General features: G+C 40.8%; 1 protein-coding gene across 2 annotated transcripts in view; it reads left to right on the forward strand.

The window, feature by feature from the left end:
• Positions 1-18627, forward strand: part of LOC126161808 (uncharacterized) — a 49961-nt gene that overhangs the window by 13091 nt on the left and 18243 nt on the right. For both annotated transcript variants that reach the window (XM_049917900.1, XM_049917901.1), the window contains exons 4-6: positions 3345-3494; positions 11438-11606; positions 15025-15249. In XM_049917900.1, coding sequence (XP_049773857.1) covers positions 3345-3494; positions 11438-11606; positions 15025-15249 — 544 coding nt within the window. The remainder of the gene's footprint in view (positions 1-3344; positions 3495-11437; positions 11607-15024; positions 15250-18627) is intronic.

Below are 18627 nucleotides of genomic sequence, written 5' to 3' on the forward strand. Positions count from 1 at the left end.
AGAATTTTAGAAGGGACAACATAATACTCAAAAAATAAATATATGAAAGCTTAGCTTTTTTTGTAGCTATACTATGTATATATTAATTTAAACCATAAACTTTGGCTATTTGTGCATCCGCTCTACTTAACAGTGATTGTAGGTATTGGCTGACTACATAAGGTGTCCTATGTTCTGAATATCTGCTTTCATTTGCTGGTGAGATAATGTGACATGAGCTGTTAATTGGCTGACAAAAGTACATTGCAATCTCGATTTCAGTGCTTTGGAAACTAACATACTGTGATGGGTGGAATTCATATTTATACTTCGGTAATATGAAAATATTAAGCTTCATATTACGCGTACATATTGCTGTGCATCAAAGATCTTTCCAAAATGCTTTTTTTCCCCCTAAAGTACCGGGAAGTGCTGTATAAAACCTTTACCACTCAAGGAATTGATAACTTTTACAGTTCTGAGGTATATTTTCATCCAAGAGAAAGTGTATTTTTATCTGGGAAAAATCTGGGAATTTCTTCCCGTATCCGCGTATACACCCTGTTGTCCAACTGTATATTGGACAGAATACAACTATTTGCAGAAGTAGTGATTGGTGAATATCAAGGTAGTTTCAGGAAGTGCTGTTGGATTGCGAACAACTGTATATTGAGACAGCTCACTGAGAAGACATGGGAATATGACAAAACTGTCATTTGCTTTTCATAGATTTTAAGAAGACGTACGGCTGTTTTCACCAACAGAGCGTGATGGATTGCCTATCCAAGTTTGGAATACCAAAAAAACTCGTCAGTGTAGTAAGTTTGTTTCACTGATACAAAAGGCAAAGTGAAAGTGGGGAGCCAAGTCATAGAGACCTTTAACATAAACAAAACCTTGAGACAAGGAGATGTCATGTCACCAATATTGTTCAATCTGGAGCTTGAAAAGATGATGAAGGAAGCTTTCCCTAAGAATTTTGAATGGATTGAGGGGGGAGGTGAGAAAATCCCATCTTGCATTTGCTGACGACATGGCCGTGTTGTCCAGATCTAAGGAACAACTAATGCAGATGAGTGACAGTGTGGAGGTGGCAGTAAGCAAGATTGGTCTCCATGTCATTGGATCAAAGACCAGATACCTGACGGTGAGCAGAACTCATGTCTGATCCAAGAGACCCACTCCGGCCACTGGTAGTCGAAACATAATTCTACAAAAGGGTTCATAATTTTAGGTATGTGGGAGTAATATTTACAGAAGACACATCATGTGAAATGTAAGTCAAATTAAGGATTCAAACCGCAAACCAGTTGTACTTCAGTTAGCTTTTTAAATCACTCACTCTTTTAAGAATTTCTGACTCCAGCTGTACTAAACACACCTCAAACTTGTAGAGATGTATCATAGCAAATTATGGAGTGTCTGAAAAAAATACCTAAATAATCTTCTTGTTTTTGAGTGGAAAGTTTTATGGATGATCAATGGTCTGGTACAAGATGAGATCACAAAGGAATGAAGGATACAGCATAATTGTGAGCTGGATGATATCTACAACAGCCCAAATATTGTAGGCGTTATCAGAAATGAAGAGCTTGTATGGGCAGGTCATGTCAGTTGGTTGGATAAACATCAGTGAGCATTTTGAAGTCCATAGATTTTACTATTCATGGAAGAAGACCACTAGGCCGACCAAAGCAAGGTGCAATAGAAAATGACTTGCCACAGAACATAATATAGGGCGATTGGCAGCAGAAAGCAGGAAATGGAATTTAGTGTAAGAAAACCTTGTTTCTATGTAGTGTACTGTGCCCAGTTTTGTAAAAAAGTAAATATACTTCCATATGACATAATCCAAAAATCATCTCTTTCTAAAACTTAAACAACTCAGATATTTGACCCTTCTTCAATTCAGTTCCTTGCTAGAGAACTTCCCAACTTTCCCTGTCATTTATATTTAGTTTAACTACCCATTATTATTTTATTGTATATCATATTTCACATAATTAAAATATTTTTATTTTATTTTGTTTAGTTATATTCCCTTCATCCTCAGTTATTCCATGTTTCTCAGTTTTGACTTGTTTCCTCTCTTCTGCCCCTCTATGTCCATTTTGCTCTTTCTTGCCACAAAACTGATCTGCTCTTCCGCTATTTTGTTAGGTGTGTATTATCTGTGAAATCACATGCTTTCTTTCCCTCCATCTCATTTTTATATGCTAGGAATGTTTGGCCTGACTGCTACATGGACCAGTGACACGGCAGCATCAGAAGTTTTTTTAAACTTTGTGCCCAGAAGGAAAATCAAGACTGAAATCTTTATACTCATCACTACTTATTACATGCCTGTCAATTGGCAGTTTGTCTTAAAGATGATGAGTGGTTTTCTCTCTCAACCATTATGTAACTTTGGGAAACTCAATTGTAAAATGTGGTTGAAATAAGAATTAAAAGTAGCATTCTCAGGGTTAAAAATTCATGTAAACCTGTATTTATAATGTAATGTAATTGGATAGTAAAAAATTAACTCTCAAAGTGGTGCCAGAACACACACACAAAAGTGAAGCTTTTGAACCCAGTGGCTCCTCGACTTCTGGCAGAAGGGTTGAAGGGGAAGGAAGAGGGGTGAAGTAAAAGGACTGGAGAGATCTAGAAAAGAGGTAGACTTCGAAAAAGTCGCCCAGAACTGCAGATCAGAGGAGATGATGGGATGAGAAGGAAAGAAGGAAGATCTTTCCTTCTCATCTACCCTGACCCGTGGTTCTGGTTAACTTTTCTGAAATATACCCATTTTCCTACATCTCTCAATCCTTTTCCTTCACCACTCTTCCTTCCCTCAGGCCTTTCTGCCAGGAGGAGCAACTGGCACTGAAAGCTTGCCTCATTATAACCTTTTTTGTGTGTGTTCTGCCACTGTATGGTGAATAGATTTTTTTTATCTACCCAATTACATTACACTGTAAAGAAAATGGATTTACGTATAACATGTTTGTTTTTATGTGTTTGTTGTCTCTGCAGTTGAACTAAGTCCAAAAACAAAGAGTTGGCATAACATTTAATGCTTTCTATTATCTCATAGTTCTAAACAGATCATAGCATTCTCTAGAAGTGCAATCAGTGATTTAACTTTAGTTATGGAAAAGTAAGAAACTGTGATATGTTGGTAGATGCTGATTTTTGTAATTCTACTTTTTCAAATATTCCATTACTTCACAGATAACTACTTAAAAGTGACAGTAGTGACCAGTCCTTTCCTCTTTGAGAGAATGTTAAAACTGCTTCAGCTGTACAACCAGGACATAATGTAAATGTTATTGTCAAGCAGCTGTGCTTCAGCACTTCTTAATTTTTTTTCTACTCTTTTTCAGGATATTTGAGAGGCGATATGGTTCACATAAGTTTGCTTCATATCTTTTGGCAACCTGTACAATAGCAACAATTTTAGAAACTTCAACAATAATGATTCTCCAATATTTAAATATGGATGTCCACGGAGGTGGTTACCTTCCACCAGGACCGTAAGTAGTTATGTTTTAGTAGCCCAGGTTCAAAGGATATGTAACTTTATATTATGTAACATAACAGGCTTTCTGTTAATTTTAATTTGTGTTAGTAAATATCATGTCATGTCATTTCATTCTAATGTGTTCTGTCATGCATGGGGAATGGGACAAATACAGTCTTTGTTGTAATTTGAGGTGTTGATGTAACCATTGATTGTGATTTATTATAATATACACACATCAAAAAACATTTTGCATCACTGCGGTTCCCGGAACTCCTGAAGATAGATGTTGGCTGTGGATGTTGTGCAACAGACACAATCCCTCTGACTGTTCAGGGATGTCACTAAATCCGCCCAGTCCCTGATAATTTGATTATCTACCATTATGCATGGGAATGAGGGACTTCTTACCCAAGAGCTTCCCTAGTCCTTAAGTGGTATTTAATCACCCACACAACCTACTCAGTGTCCTGGTCCGTCCTTATGCCACTCGCAACACCATATCCCTGTGGCACGTGCAAAACCTACCCAATTCATCCACCCGGGGCTTCCTATTCCAGTCCTCTCACAGCATTATCCTATCCCCCTATGAAAGCAGACCTGTCATATACCAAATCTGACACAATCACAGCACAGTTTTCTTTCTTTTTTTCCCCCAACATTAAAACCAGATAGGTGTCCATCAGAGAGAATGGCTGCCACCAAACTGTGGTCAAGAACAAAGTTGACCGTCTAGTGGGAGAACATGCAGCTGAGAACAGCATGCTCTTGGCACCAATTTCCACTAACCCACTGTCTCCACATCTCTAACCAACAGTTTTCCCTGTCCTCTGTCGTATCACTGCCTCCCAGTCTACACATCCACATCATCTTTGTTGTGGCCACACCATGTATTACATGCTTAGTTCGTGCAGCTGCTGCCCCTTCCGCCACACTTGCTACCTCCCTCCAAGCCATAAGCTACCCATCACTTTCTCCCTCTACCCATTTCAACCAACATAACACCATCCAACCCTAGTCCACCTGCTGGACTGCAGCTCCAACATTTGGTGTCTAGCTGGCACAAAGCTAGCAAGCTTTCAATATTTTTGTGCCCGTTGATGACTCAACACTCAGTTACTTTCCTGTTTGACAGTAACAGTTACTACTCTGCTGTTACTGCTGCAGATACTCATCAAAAATCACATCTTCTTTACACTGAAAGATTATCGCACTTTATTTAAAATCTTACATGAACTCCTGAGCGATCTCAAAAACACAAATTTTTCTGTACGTAGTGATAATGCTCTGTTCTAAACTTCTAAACAGTGTTGTCACAAGGATCATGCATTGTAACCTTCATATAACTTAAACAGTATTGTATAGGAGAGGAATGATGTGCAGGATGGGAAGTAGATGACTGAGTGGGGTGACATTTGCCTGAGACAGTAGTATTTTACTGAGAAAAGCAAAACAATTTCCATTCTTAGGAGAGGTTTCCTTATTGCTTCACTGGCAAAGGATAAAACAAGAGCAAGCAAATACTGCACTTGTCTTGTGGATTAGCTGAATGAAAAACATAACTGCCAAAGGCTTGAATTTAAATTGAAAAAGAAATCGTGACAACGCGATAATGCACCTTTCAACCAAAGCTTATTGTTGATGGTAGTTGGAAGTACAAATCATTGGAAAATCCACTCTGTTCACTATATTTGACACCCTGTGTGTTTCGCTTACCCCACATCTAAAGAAATTTGTAGATGGAAAGAGAAACGGAGTTTAGTGAAGAACTCATTCTTATCCTTAATCGGATTTTGCATAATTTCCACAGTATGGAAACTACTGACTGGAAAAATATTTGACCATTAAAGGGACTACATTGAAAACTGATTTGCTTTCCATTTCAGCCTTGTTTCACTGCTACACCAAGAATTTTTACATTTGACCTTGTGTTATATCTCGGAGATACTGAATAACAAATAAGCAAATATACAATGAGTAAGTTGTTTTAGCTATGCAACATACCATTAAAACATAAGTTGCTATTGGTTTACATTTTGCAACTATTTGTTAATGTCTTTCAAACGTAAACACAAGTTATGCCATTTATAAAGTTCATGTGGAAGGGGTGGTGTTAATTATGTGGCAGCAGATACTCTCTTCAGTTGCACATTGTGCACTGTTTAAGACATTGAGTTGAACGGCACAGTATTTTGGCTGGAGACTTTTTTATCTCGTGTATACCTCGATAAGGCAAACTAAAGTTTTGCCCCTAGTTGCAAAAATGTCATGTTTATGTACAATGCAGAAAGAGAAAGGGAAAAAGAGAGCTACATTAATGCTTTTACAAATTGGTCACTGTCACTCAGTAATTATGTACCCACAATTGAATGTTGTTCAACATTTTTATTGAAAAGTGGTTTTTTGAGTATTCTTTGAAGTGTCATGTCATAAATTATATGGATAGTGTCTGCAGTATTTTTGTGTTGTATCACAGCTGTATATAGGTCTAGTGAGCAACATAGTTTCACAATATAATGTCGATGACGGCTTCAGTTGTGTTGTTCAGGATTAGTAAGATGGCAAGCATATCAAAGATCATGATACTGCTATTCTGCCTTATAGCAGTGACATCACAGTTGGCACTTTTTTATGGAGTTTGTGTAGACAGCCTGTAACATAACCTGAATTCTGTACTAGTTTGGCAGGTGAGAGGATTGATTTGATACAGTCCTCAACACTAGTCTGTCTGGTGTAACTCTCATCACTGTGTAACTGCTACACTCCACATCAACTTGAACCTGACTACTGATGCCTCCACAAGTTAGACCTTACACATTGGTCCATTACCAAGTTGGACTATTCCACTATGATTTGTCATATCTCTCGAGAGCCCTTCTTCTAGACAAGTTGTGTTGTAAATTTCCAAGGCTCCCTCCTCCCTCCCCCCCCCCCCCTTGCCAAATATTGCTATTTTGACAGAAGGTGAGACACTATAATTAACAAGGAGACTAGCTGGCAGTTGGAGTTCTGTAATTGTTTGTATATTTAGTACATGAAATTCACATATCAATCCGCTAAAGCAGTTCAGTGCAACTCAATAGTTCTCGAGAATATTGACTTTTGAGAGGAACATTAATTCACTAAACTTCAGGCGATTTTTCACAACAGGCTCCGTGGCTCGCTTGGTATTGTTGGAGAATGGTAATTGATGTGCCACTAGTTCTTCTTCTTCTTCTTCTTCTCCTCCAAATACCTGCATCTTTTATATATAAAATTAATCAAATATGTGCTAATTAACACACATCAAATCATTTACCATGAAAATAGCACATATCTTTGTTTTTAATTATATATTACACATATTGCAAATATACATTCATAATCAACAATATTTTGTAAAAGACTGTTAATAAATATTGCTTAAATTTAAAAAAATGACATATTTACTAACAGTATTTTACAAAGTATATTTTACAAAGTATCAATAATTGAGAAATTATACTTGCAGTGGTGGAATATATAATTAGAAACAAGATTACGTGTATTTTTCATGCTTAGATATGTGTTAATTAATATGTCATCGTCATTGTCCAAAGACTGTTTGGATGCAGCACTCCATGCCACTCTAACCTGTGCAAGCCTCATGTCTGAATAACTACTACAACCTACATCCTTCAGAATCTGGTTGCTGTATTCATCTCTCAGTCACCTTCTAAGATTTTTATTCCCCACACTTTCGTCCAGTACTAAATTGGTGATCCTTGATGTCTCAGAATATGTACTGTCGTCTGTTCATTCTTCTAGTCAGATTATGCCACATACTTTTTTTCTCCCCACTTTTATTTGTAATTTCTCATTAGTTGTGTGATCTACCCATTCAGTGTTCAGCGTACTTCTGTAGCACCATGTTTCAAAAGCTTCTGTTCTATTTAGTAGCATATATTTGGCGAAGTTTATATTTAAGTACCTAAGGATTACCATTTTCAAATGGTAACAAGTGAGCCGCATGGCCCATTGTGAAAAGGGCCTAACGTTTAGTGAATTAAAGTTCCTCGGAAAATGTCCAACTCGATTTTCTTGAGGATTCTTAAGAATTATATTGAACTGTTGAGGCAGATTGGTATATGAGTTCTGAACTTCACATACCAAACTATAAAAAAAATTATAAAAATCAGATTGACCTGTGGTCTTCTTGAAAGTGGTAAAGTGCCAGGTTATAGAGCCAAAGGCAGAGGGTTGATCGCCGATAACTTTTGTGTACCACGTTTCACTTCTTTCACCTCTGGCAAGGCAATTCAGTGTGAAAAATGCCATGTGTAGTGTGGTTTGGAATCCACATTAAACCATCGACCCTCAATGACTGTAAGTTCAGAAGTCAAGGGAAGGCAATGGCTTACTGCCACCTCTAAAAGAGCCAAGCCTTATAAAAAGCCATTATGTTCAACTAACCCTTCTGGTTGATGGCACCTTCCCTCTCCACCTCTTTCTACAATGTTATTCATTGTAGTTCTTTTCTTATGCAAACAAATCACATATGAGAGTTTTGTCATAAAAAGGCATAATGCATGTTCTTGTCTCTACAATATTTCGTTCTTCAAACAGGATTGGTTATTTAATCATTTCTAGAGAACACACTTAACTCCTACTCTCCTTAGCATCAAGACCCCTTTTTTAGAATTTGTACCACATTGATGTGCTGAGTTTTAACTTTTCTAAGTACGATCTCTCAGCTTCATTATCTCTGTCACTATATTTTCATTCTTATTGTCAAAAAGTTGTGACTTTTGGTGCAGATATTACAGTTACAGATGATGGAAACGAATTTGTGGAAATATGTGCAGTGGAAGGGATAAAGATAACAACTCACCATATAGTTGAGACATTGAGTTGTTGTAGATACGCAGAGACCTCATAAAGATGCTGGACTTTTGGACTAATATTACTTTAGAGCTGACAGAATAAGCACACCCAACAGATACTCACTTGTGTAGCATTATCCCAGCCGATAATATTGTGCTGCACTGCAGCTCAACTGGTGTAAATAATTGGCAGGTGGAGTGGGTGTGAAAGAAAGGAAAGGAGCAGAAGGGTGGGTTACACTCTCCTTCTTTCTTCCTTCCCACTCCAACTGACAGAATTCCTCACTCCATTGGAGCTGTGGTGCTGGTGCTGGTGTGTGTGTGTGTGTGTGTGTGTGTGTGTGTGTGTGTGTGTGTGTCACTCCACATGGTATTCAGTCACTGTCTGCCATAGGATTTGAAATGGTGGAATTTCTTAGTGGTCATATTGTATAATACTAAAGGCATTCGGTTATGCACACTTGCCCCGAACAGTTAGATTTGTCAGTTTGGAAATCTTCTGTTTGCCACCCAATGTCATTTGTTAGTTCATGTAATTTACAAAATAAATTCCCTGGAAATTGAGTCAGTTGTATAATCAGCAACAGCTACTTCCTAAGAAAGTAAGTTTTGTCGTGGGGAGATGGCCATAGAAGTAAATTGTGCACTTACCAGTGCATTCATTGTATTAATAGGATTCAATTGGCAGCTGTCTCTATGATCCCTATTGTCTTAATTTATCCCTGTGATCTTAATTGCCGATCAAGACCCTTAACCTGTATGCATTCTCTGCAGCATTAAAGGCCACGTGGACCAGAGAGGGTTCTCCAATCTGTAGAGAGATTTCATCAAAGCACTGATCCATTTTCACTCCTAAAAAAAAAAGAAGAAACTGCATAACTACTAATCACACTTAATTTTTCCATTGAATCATTTGTTAATTCCAATGATCAAGTCATTTTTTATTAGAGAAACTCAAGCTCTTTTTTACTTCAAATATCACAGGTTTAAAAGTGTACAAAGGAGGATTTAATTTTTCAATTGGACTTGGACATTGCAAAACTTTACTATGACACTTTGCAACTCCTAGTAGTTGATCAAAACTGAGTAGCATATCCTGTAGTTTAAGATGAGATTCTTGTTAATGTTGATTAAATGGATATAGATTTTAATGAACTTCCATAATCAGCTTTCCTTGTGTCCGGTTTATATTTTCAGTCTTTGTTGTGGAGGGGGAGAGAGAGAGAGAGAGAGAGAGAGAGAGAGAGAGAGAGGGGGGAACCTTAGTGCATTCATATTATGTAGTATAGTGCACCAGAGGTGGACAACTGCTGTAACTACATTTCAGGCAGACTGATTGTCAATCTGTCTATCATGCAACTGAACGTCATGAGTGTGTGTAACTCATCCATTCTTGCAGTAACTACATTTCAAACTGTCTCTAGTTAGTCAAGCAACTGAACATAATGAATGTCGGTATCTCATCCATTGTAAAAATTAAGCAAAGCTCCATGTTCTAGCCTTGATGGGCCAATCAGTATTGACTGACCGCTGAGTCATCCTCTGTCAGTGGGGTCACTGGATGCAGTATGGAGGGGGTGCAGAGTCAGCAAACCACTCTCCTTCCCAAATCTCGGAGCCACTACTCCTCACTCAAGCAGCTCCTCAGTTAACGCCACAGGACTCTCCTCCCACCAAGGAAAAAATCCTAGTCAGTACCAGAATCGAACCTAGGTTCTCTACATAAGTCTCATGTGCTATGGAGGTGGACTCATTAATTGTAGAATCAGCATAAACAAAATTGATGATCATCACTACCCTTGGATGAACAGTCATGACCAAGGGACTGATAACCTCTGTTTTTATTCCCTTACCCACCAATCAATCAACTAACCAGCCTAAACAAAATTGTGAAAAAAAATTAAGATTTTCATTACCTACTAAATGTTGATAAAAATAATAAAACCACTATAATTTTGTAATATTATTTAACTATTGTAGCTGTAAATTTTGATATGTGTGTTTTTCATATTATTTTTTATAATCATTCACATCTAATTATGTTATGTTGTGAAATTGGTATCTTAATGTGTCTAGCTGCATATTCTTGGTTATCTGCAACATTTAGTAAGTTACTTTATTGTAGTACTATGTTTTGCCAAATACTGTTGATCCCTTGATTAGAGTAACAAAGTGATTGACAGTTTAGCATGAAAAGGGGGGGGGGGGTGTTGTCAGTTCATTATTATGTCAAGTGCAGTATGGTTTTGGTAGCGGCAGCAGTGTGGTTCTGTAGTGAGTACATTAATGCGTTCCCTTTTAATGTGTGTTGTTGAGTTCACTTTGGAAGATCTTAATAGTCGTACCATTTTCTAAGTAATTTCACATTACTTTCACTAATTCCTTAAAAAATTCTATAAAGAGAAACAGAGCACATAATAATAAATCACAACAATTATTTTGCAGACTCCAGCTATCAGCAGCAGCTGGCCAGTAACTGACAACAGAGGTAGCTCTGCAATGTGACAACTATATGGATGCGTGATGTCTGTTCATTCGGATTCAAGACATGTCTGAAAGAACAGACACCATGCATTCATATAATTGATTCATCTCGATGGACAATGAATCCTCCTCCTTCAGTATGGATGCACAATTGTGTGTGGCATCCTGCGGGAATCTCACAGTAACAACTGAGAGGCGTTCTGAGATAGTCGACGCAGTTGTGATAAACATTGTGTCTGGATGGCGTAGCGGTTAACACAGTTGCCTAGCAGGCAGGAGATCCCAGGTTCGAATCCTGGTGCAGCATATATTTTCACATGTTGCTGCTGATTCTGCACAGTCACAATGCAGCTGACATCAGTAGTCCCTTCCCTTCCCTTCCCTTCCCTTCCCTTCCCTTCCCTTCCCTTTTTTCCCACTCCACCTTCAGTTTACATATAAGATAGACGACTGTTCACAGAACAAAAGATGTGACTAAGCTCCTGCTCTGATTGGGTGTTGCTATGGTAGCTGTCATGTAAACAGCTAGCTGTCAGTCACTTTGTTATTCTGATTGAAGTATAGCTGCATTTGTTTAATTTACTGATTTGAGAACTGTTACTATTTTGTAACTTGCAGAAATCTCTTCTAGGTATGGCCTGATATTTCCATTGTTTGTGAGCTTCTTCTTTGATGTCCCTCGTGTTGCACAGACTCATATTCTTGGAATACCTATTACTGGAAAAACTCTGACATATCTACTTGGATTACAACTTTGTTCCTCGTCATTTGCAAACGGAATTTCTGCAGTATGTGGAATAGTGAGTATAGAGATTTCTTTTTGGGAATAGTGAGTATAGAGATTTCTTTTTGTGTGTGTTTTTTATGATACCTAATTTGGGCAACTTCTGTATTTGTCAGGTACCTTACCTAAATATTGAATTAAAGGATGAAATTTTCCTCAGTTGTATACTCTGTCCATTGGTATGGGTGGACTTCAATGTCTGTGGTTAACTGCAACTATTACAACAGGATATTTGTAAAGTTCCAAGAGTATGTTTCAATTCTTTGTAGTGAATTCGGATGTTTTAGTGAGAAATCCCAGAATGGCTTTTAGGTTTTACCTGCAATTTGTAGTTTTAATATTTTCAAGCTTCCTAAGTAATTAGTGGAAGGTTAAGTTTACTTCGATTTTTGAGGTTTTTCGGCTGTATCAGCTGTTAATGGTGGGAAGGGATGGTTTGTTATATAGTTGAAGGGTGGAAAACTAAAATTCCAGTATTCTGAGAAGATTGCACCCAACATTATATTGAATGACAGAATTTGAATGTAAAAGTGATAAGAAATTGTCACTGATTTAAGATTGACTTGGAAGAGATACACATTGATGAATATGTATAAAAAAGCATTTCAGATTAGACATGTACTGTTTGAAGGAATATACAGGGTGAGCACAAAGTCTTGACCTGATTATAAAAAATTATAACAGAATAACCGTTTGACACAATAAGTTACTTTTGATGCCGTTACATAGGTTAGTGTTACTAGTTGTGACCAATAGATGGCATTAGTGCTCCACAACACCGATGTGGTCCATGTTAGTTTCTAGCGAAATGGCGTCGAAGCAGGAGAAAGTGCAATATGTGCTCTGATTTCACGAAACGAAATCGCCCATCAGTGTTCAGCGTAAATTTCGGGCTTCTTATGGACGCAGCCCTCCTGATGTTAAATCAATAAAGCGATGGTATGCAAAGTTTAATGAAACAGACAGTGTTGAAGATCAACCTTGAAGTGGCAGGCCTCATGTGAGTGATGCAACTGTTGGTCATGTTCGGCAATCGTTTCAACGGAGTCTGCCTAAATCAACTCATCAAGCATCACATAAACTTCAAATACCGCAAGCAAGTGTGGTGAAGGTTCTTCATGAAAGGGTTAGGTTGCATGCCTACGAAGTGCAAATCGTGCAGGCCTTGCAACCGAATGATGTGCTGAATTTGCAACTGAGATTCTCAACAGGATAGATGGTGTGAATGATTACTTAAATTGCATTTGCTTTACCGATGAATGCACCTTTCATGTCAGTGGAATGGTAAATAGGCATAATGTCCATATATGGGGTTCAGTCTCCACATGCTACTGTATAGTTACAGCGAGACAGTGAAAAAGTGAATGTTTGGTGCGGCCTCATGCATAGCAAGCTTTTTGGATTGTTTCTCTTCGCTGATAAATCCATTGCCGCTAACATTTACTTAGACTGTTTTGCAACAGTTCATTGCCCCACAGTTAGAACAGTATCAACCATGGATACTTTACCAGCAAGATGAAGCACCCCTCCCCCCACTGGGCTTTGATAGTGCATGATTTCCTGGATGAAATATTCCCGGATCAGTGGACTGGAAGGAACGGTCCAACACCCTGGCCACCCCGCTCTCCAGACATAACGCCCCTTGACTTTTTTTTCTGGGACTATATCAAGGACAGAGTCTTCATCACACCAGTTGGTGACGATGATGAACTGAAGGCTAGGATGCAAGCTGCTGTGGGTACTGTGACAGAACACGTTACGAAACACCCGGCAGGAACTGGAATACCACCTCGACATTTTCCGAGCTACCAAGGGAGTACACGATGAGGTTTACTAATGTAACTGTCTTAAAAAAACTAGTAACACTAACCTATGTAATTTTATCAAATGTAAATTATTATGTCAAGCAGTTATTCTGTAATAAATTGTTATCAGGGCAAGACTTTGTGCTCACCCTGTATTTTGGGGATTGACCTTTCACCAGAAGTAATTACAGTTTAGCAATCTGTTGTTGTCTTAAGGTAGTTAGGGTAAATCCCATGTGGGTAAAAAAAACTCGGACTGACTTTCGAATTGACTGCTATTAATTCAGGAGTTGACCACCAGATGTCAGATTTATCTTATTGTAACTTATTGTTCCGAGAAAGATCGTCCGAGCTTGTCACTCCAGAGGTGAGAAGAAAGAAGTAAGACTGTTTTTTGCTACTTCTGTGTATCTTTTGTGAAGTGTTAATTGAAGTCTCCCCTCCCCTCTCCCCCTCCCCTCTCCCCCTCCCCTCTCCCCCTCCCCTCTCCCCCTCCCCTCTCCCCTCTCCCCCTCCCCCCTCCCCTCTCCCCCTCCCCTCTCCCCCTCCCCTCTCCCCCTCCCCTCTCCCCCTCCCCTCTCCCCCTCCCCTCTCCCCCTCCCCTCTCCCCCTCCCCTCTCCCCCTCCCCTCTCCCCCTCCCCTCTCCCCCTCCCCTCTCCCCCTCCCCTCTCCCCCTCCCCTCTCCCCTCTCCCCCTCCCCTCTCCCCCTCCCCTCTCCCCCTCCCCTCTCCCCCTCCCCTCTCCCCCTCCCCTCTCCCCCTCCCCTCTCCCCCTCCCCTCTCCCCCTCCCCTCTCCCCCTCCCCTCTCCCCCTCCCCTCTCCCCCTCCCCTCTCCCCCTCCCCTCTCCCCCTCCCCTCTCCCCCTCCCCTCTCCCCCTCCCCTCTCCCCCTCCCCTCTCCCCCTCCCCTCTCCCCTCCCCTCTCCCCCTCCCCTCTCCCCCCCCCTCTCCCCTCCTCTCCCCTCCCCTCCCTCCCCTCTCCCCCCTCCCCTCTCCCCACCCCTCTCCCCTCCCCTCTCCCCCTCCCCTCTCCCCTCCCCCTCTCCCCCTCACCCCCTCCCCTCTCCCCCACACCCTCTCCCCCCTCCCCTCTCCCCCTCCCCTCTCCCCCCTCTCCCCTCTCCCCCTCCCCTCTCCCCCCTCCCCTCTCCCCCCACCCCTCTCCCCCCCTCCCCTCTCCCCCCCTCCCCTCTCCCCCTCCCCTCTCCCCCCTCCCCTCTCCCCCTCCCCTCTCCCACCTCCCCTCTCCCCCATCCCCTCTCCCCCATCCCCTCTCCCCCTCCCCCCTCTCCCCCTCCCCCCTCTCCCCCTCCCCCCTCTCCCCCCTCCCCTCTCCCCCCTCCCCTCTCCCCCTCCCCTCTCCCCCTCCCCTCCCCCTCCTCCCCTCCCCCCTCCCCTCTCCCCTCTCCCCTCCCCTCTCCCCTCTCCCCTCCCCCTCCCCTCTCCCCTCCCTCCCCCTCCCCTCTCCCCCTCCCCTCTCCCCCTCCCTCCCCTCTCCCCCTCCCCTCTCCCCTCTCCCGAGAGGTATTGTTTTGATGAATGGTGTGTCTCATGACAAACCTTCGTAGTAGGATAGTTTTTTTCACTTACTTACACAATGGCACTGTATGTGTGTTTATTGTTTTTCAGGCTGCAGGTTTAATGTACCGTTACAATGTGATATATTTGAGAAAATGGTTGAAAATACCAAAATGTGTGGCACAAATTAGTAACAAATCTTTTGGCTGGATACTTCGTTCTGGAGCACCACAGGAGGGAGCAATCGGAGCAACACTGGAAATCCAAAGGGCTCAGCAGATGGAGATTTTGGAGCAGCAGATGCTTCTCAACAGAGCAAGGGAGTTCAGGAGACAGGTTAGTGAAGCTGTAACACAGAGAAGGCTCCTTACAATTCATTTGGTCATTTACCAATTGCTGCTTGGATGTCATAAACAGATACTTCAAGTTATTTATGTTAAATGTGTTTTATTGTCTCTCTACTGCTATGCACAGGCTAATTTTCTGATACTTTAGGGCAACATATGTACTCTGTATTCCCAGAATTTTTGTAATGGTGGTGCTGTCAGGAGTTCATTAATGAACCAAAGACATTAGCTGCAGACAGCAGATCAGTTTTCAAGGGCTGTGGGTTAGATGGTATTAACACAATTTTTGATTGCTAAGTCTTGCTGTGTTTGGTGCCATGCAATGAACATATCGTCAACCTATTGGTATCACACTACTGACTACTGTAGTATACTTTGTCAATTACTTCATGAGTTTCTTGGGGAAAAATGCAGTCTTGATAAACTGGAGGGCTTTCATAATCGCACGTTTGTGTTGCTTCTTGAAATCGTTATTGTATATGAAATACTGACTTTAAGCCATTAAGAAATACAGTTGTGAGTTCTGTCATGCTTTAACTCAGTTTTACTGAAGTACACTAAGTCTTCGGAAATAGCTTTTGATGAACTTTGTCCCAGTCATGTGACATAATTCAGAAACTTGAAAAGTCTGTGGCACTCAGCCCGTGAATGGTCTTTCTGCCATGACTGCAGATAGAACACAGCCTTTAATTTGCTATGGAACTAGGAAGCAAAGGGGAGTGAGCACATCGCCTCAGTCCTCGTTTACCCCAAAAGATCCTCAGTACACAATTTGAGAGCTGGCTTAGTGGACCTTGAGCTGTCTTCGAGGGAATGGAACAAGGTAAAAACCCCACTCTTACCCAAGATTGAACCTGAGACCTTGAGAACTGGAATCTAGTGCTCTATCTGTTAGACCACAACGGCCAAAGAAGATAGACTCTTGAGGCACAAATCACCACTTGTTCTGATAATTTATTGCTGTTGTTTGATATGGCTGTTGGGGTGTGTAACTTAGATAACTATTGCCGGAACATGTAATTATTAAAAAAAATCTTACATGCTTTGCAAACCCCAGCAAATTGGACTGTGTGTCAGATCTTAATTGTAAAGACTATTTTTTTCGAACATTGATGCCATCAAATGATTATGTTATACTTTTTTGCTATAATTTGTAATTTTAGCCCATCAGTAGGGTGATGTCAATTGTGGATGAGTGTTTCATTCCAGCAACCATTGGTGTGAGCTAAATTGTGCAACTGATCCAGCAGTTATGCTATCAAGTTTTCATAAGTCGCATATTCTTCATGGTATGTTACATATGCGTAGACACATCAAATACTCACCCTTTTGCAACTGCTCTGGTTGATTGCCACTTTAAGTCGTCAAGTACCTATTCACAGAAAAGATGACGTTCGCTTGAGGTTCTATAGATTTCGCAAACAACATTAGACAGATTCACACTATGCACCTGACTGCGCTTGGCTGGACAGGACTGTGATGTGCAACTATATCAAACCCATCATTTCACACTTCAGTGCTGAAGACTGTTGGGCCAACATCTGACAAGGGAACCTCCCCATCGCACCCCCCTCAGATTTGATTATAAGTTGGCACAGTGGATAGGCCTTGAAAAACTGATCACAGATCAATCAAGAAAACAGGAAGAGGTTATGTGGAACTATGAAAAAAAAATAAGCAAAATATACAAACTGAGTAGTCCATGTGCAAGATAGGCAACATCAAGGACTGTGCGAGCTCAGGAGTGCCGTGGTTAGTGTGAGCAGCTGCGGAACAAGAGGTCCTTGGTTCAAGTCTTCCCTCGAGTGAAAAGTGTGTTTTTATTTTCAGACAATTATCAAAGTTCAGGCACTCACATAATCAACTTCGGTCTCCAAAATTCCAGGACATGTTCCTGTCATGTGACGCAGATGCCGTCACCAGTGTCTTATAGAATATATCATGTGTGTTTTCCTGTGGAGTAATCGGATGAACTATGACCTTGCGATCAAATGTTTTCGGTTCCCATTGGAGAGGCATGTCCTTTAGTCTACTAATCGCACGGTTTTGCGGTGCGGTCGCAAAACACAGACACTAAACTTATTACAGTGAACACAGATGTCAATGAACGAACGGACAGATCATAACTTTGCGAAAATAAAGAAAGAAAACTATTCACTCGAGGGAAGACTTGAACCAAGGACCTCTCGTTCCGCAGCTACTCACGCTAACCACGGGACCACGGCGCTCCTGAGCTCGCACTATCCTTGATGTTGCCTATCTTTCACATGGACTACTCAGTTTGTATATTTTGCTTATTTTTTTCATAGTTCCACACAACTTCTTCCTGTTTTCTTGGGTGATCTGTGTTCAGTTTTTCAAGGCCTAACCACTGTGCCAACTTATAACTAAATCTGAGGGGGGTGCGATGGGGAGGTTCCCTTGTGAGCAGTGCAAGTTGGGTCAGCCATGTCAGCAGCATTCAGAATGTTCAAGATTTCTGGTGTGTGTGTGTGTGTGTGTGTGTGTGTGTGTGTGTGTGTGTGTGTGTGTGTGTGTGAGAGAGAGAGAGAGAGAGAGAGAGAGAGAGAGAGAGAGAGAGAGAGAGAGAGAGAGAGAGAGAGAAGGATGTTTCTCCATCTGTTTTGAGATCAGAGATTGTACGAGTACAACTGTGATGCAATTTCGGGGTTAGAGAGTGATGCATCTATTTACAGTGACCTTACATGCACACGTAGTATGTTAGATGGCCTAATATTTTGAATTTTGGAGCTATTCTTGGAAGATTGTAGAGTATTATTTTATGGTGAATTTCTGATTTTCTTCAAAAACATGCCAAGAGATGTTTGACTAAAAGTTACAGAACTTTGCAGGGTAACTTTACATCCTCTGTCAGTAGAACTCATTATCTCAGACATGTATTTAACCAATCTTCTTGCACCGAAGTAAATGTAATGGTATAGACTTTCCCAAGAATCCAAACAACTCCAAACAAAAGGTACTTAAAGTTCTCTTACAATGGGTATACATCTCCTAAAATGATGTGGCAGTTCACCATGTATTCCGAGAGATTTTGTTGGTGGCACTAGTATTAGTTCTGAATTTGCTTGTTTTCTATATATCATATTTCTCATCATAGGTGCCAACATCTATGACCAGAGTCGTAGATGGTATCAGCAACTGCTTGGAATAAAATAGAATAATACTGCTAGTAATTTTAGAGTATATTGCTAGAATTTAGAGGGCACTGGATGCATGTGTATATTCATCTTTACATCTTACCTAGATTGAGAAACCACTTTCCACATTCGTTTCAGTATTGGTTTCATTAAATCAAGAAATGGTAGTTAGTGATGGTAAATGAATTGGAAAAACTGGTTTCATATGG

The sequence above is a fragment of the Schistocerca cancellata genome, chromosome 2, assembly GCF_023864275.1.
Source record: "Schistocerca cancellata isolate TAMUIC-IGC-003103 chromosome 2, iqSchCanc2.1, whole genome shotgun sequence".
NCBI classification, from domain to species: domain Eukaryota; kingdom Metazoa; phylum Arthropoda; class Insecta; order Orthoptera; family Acrididae; genus Schistocerca; species Schistocerca cancellata.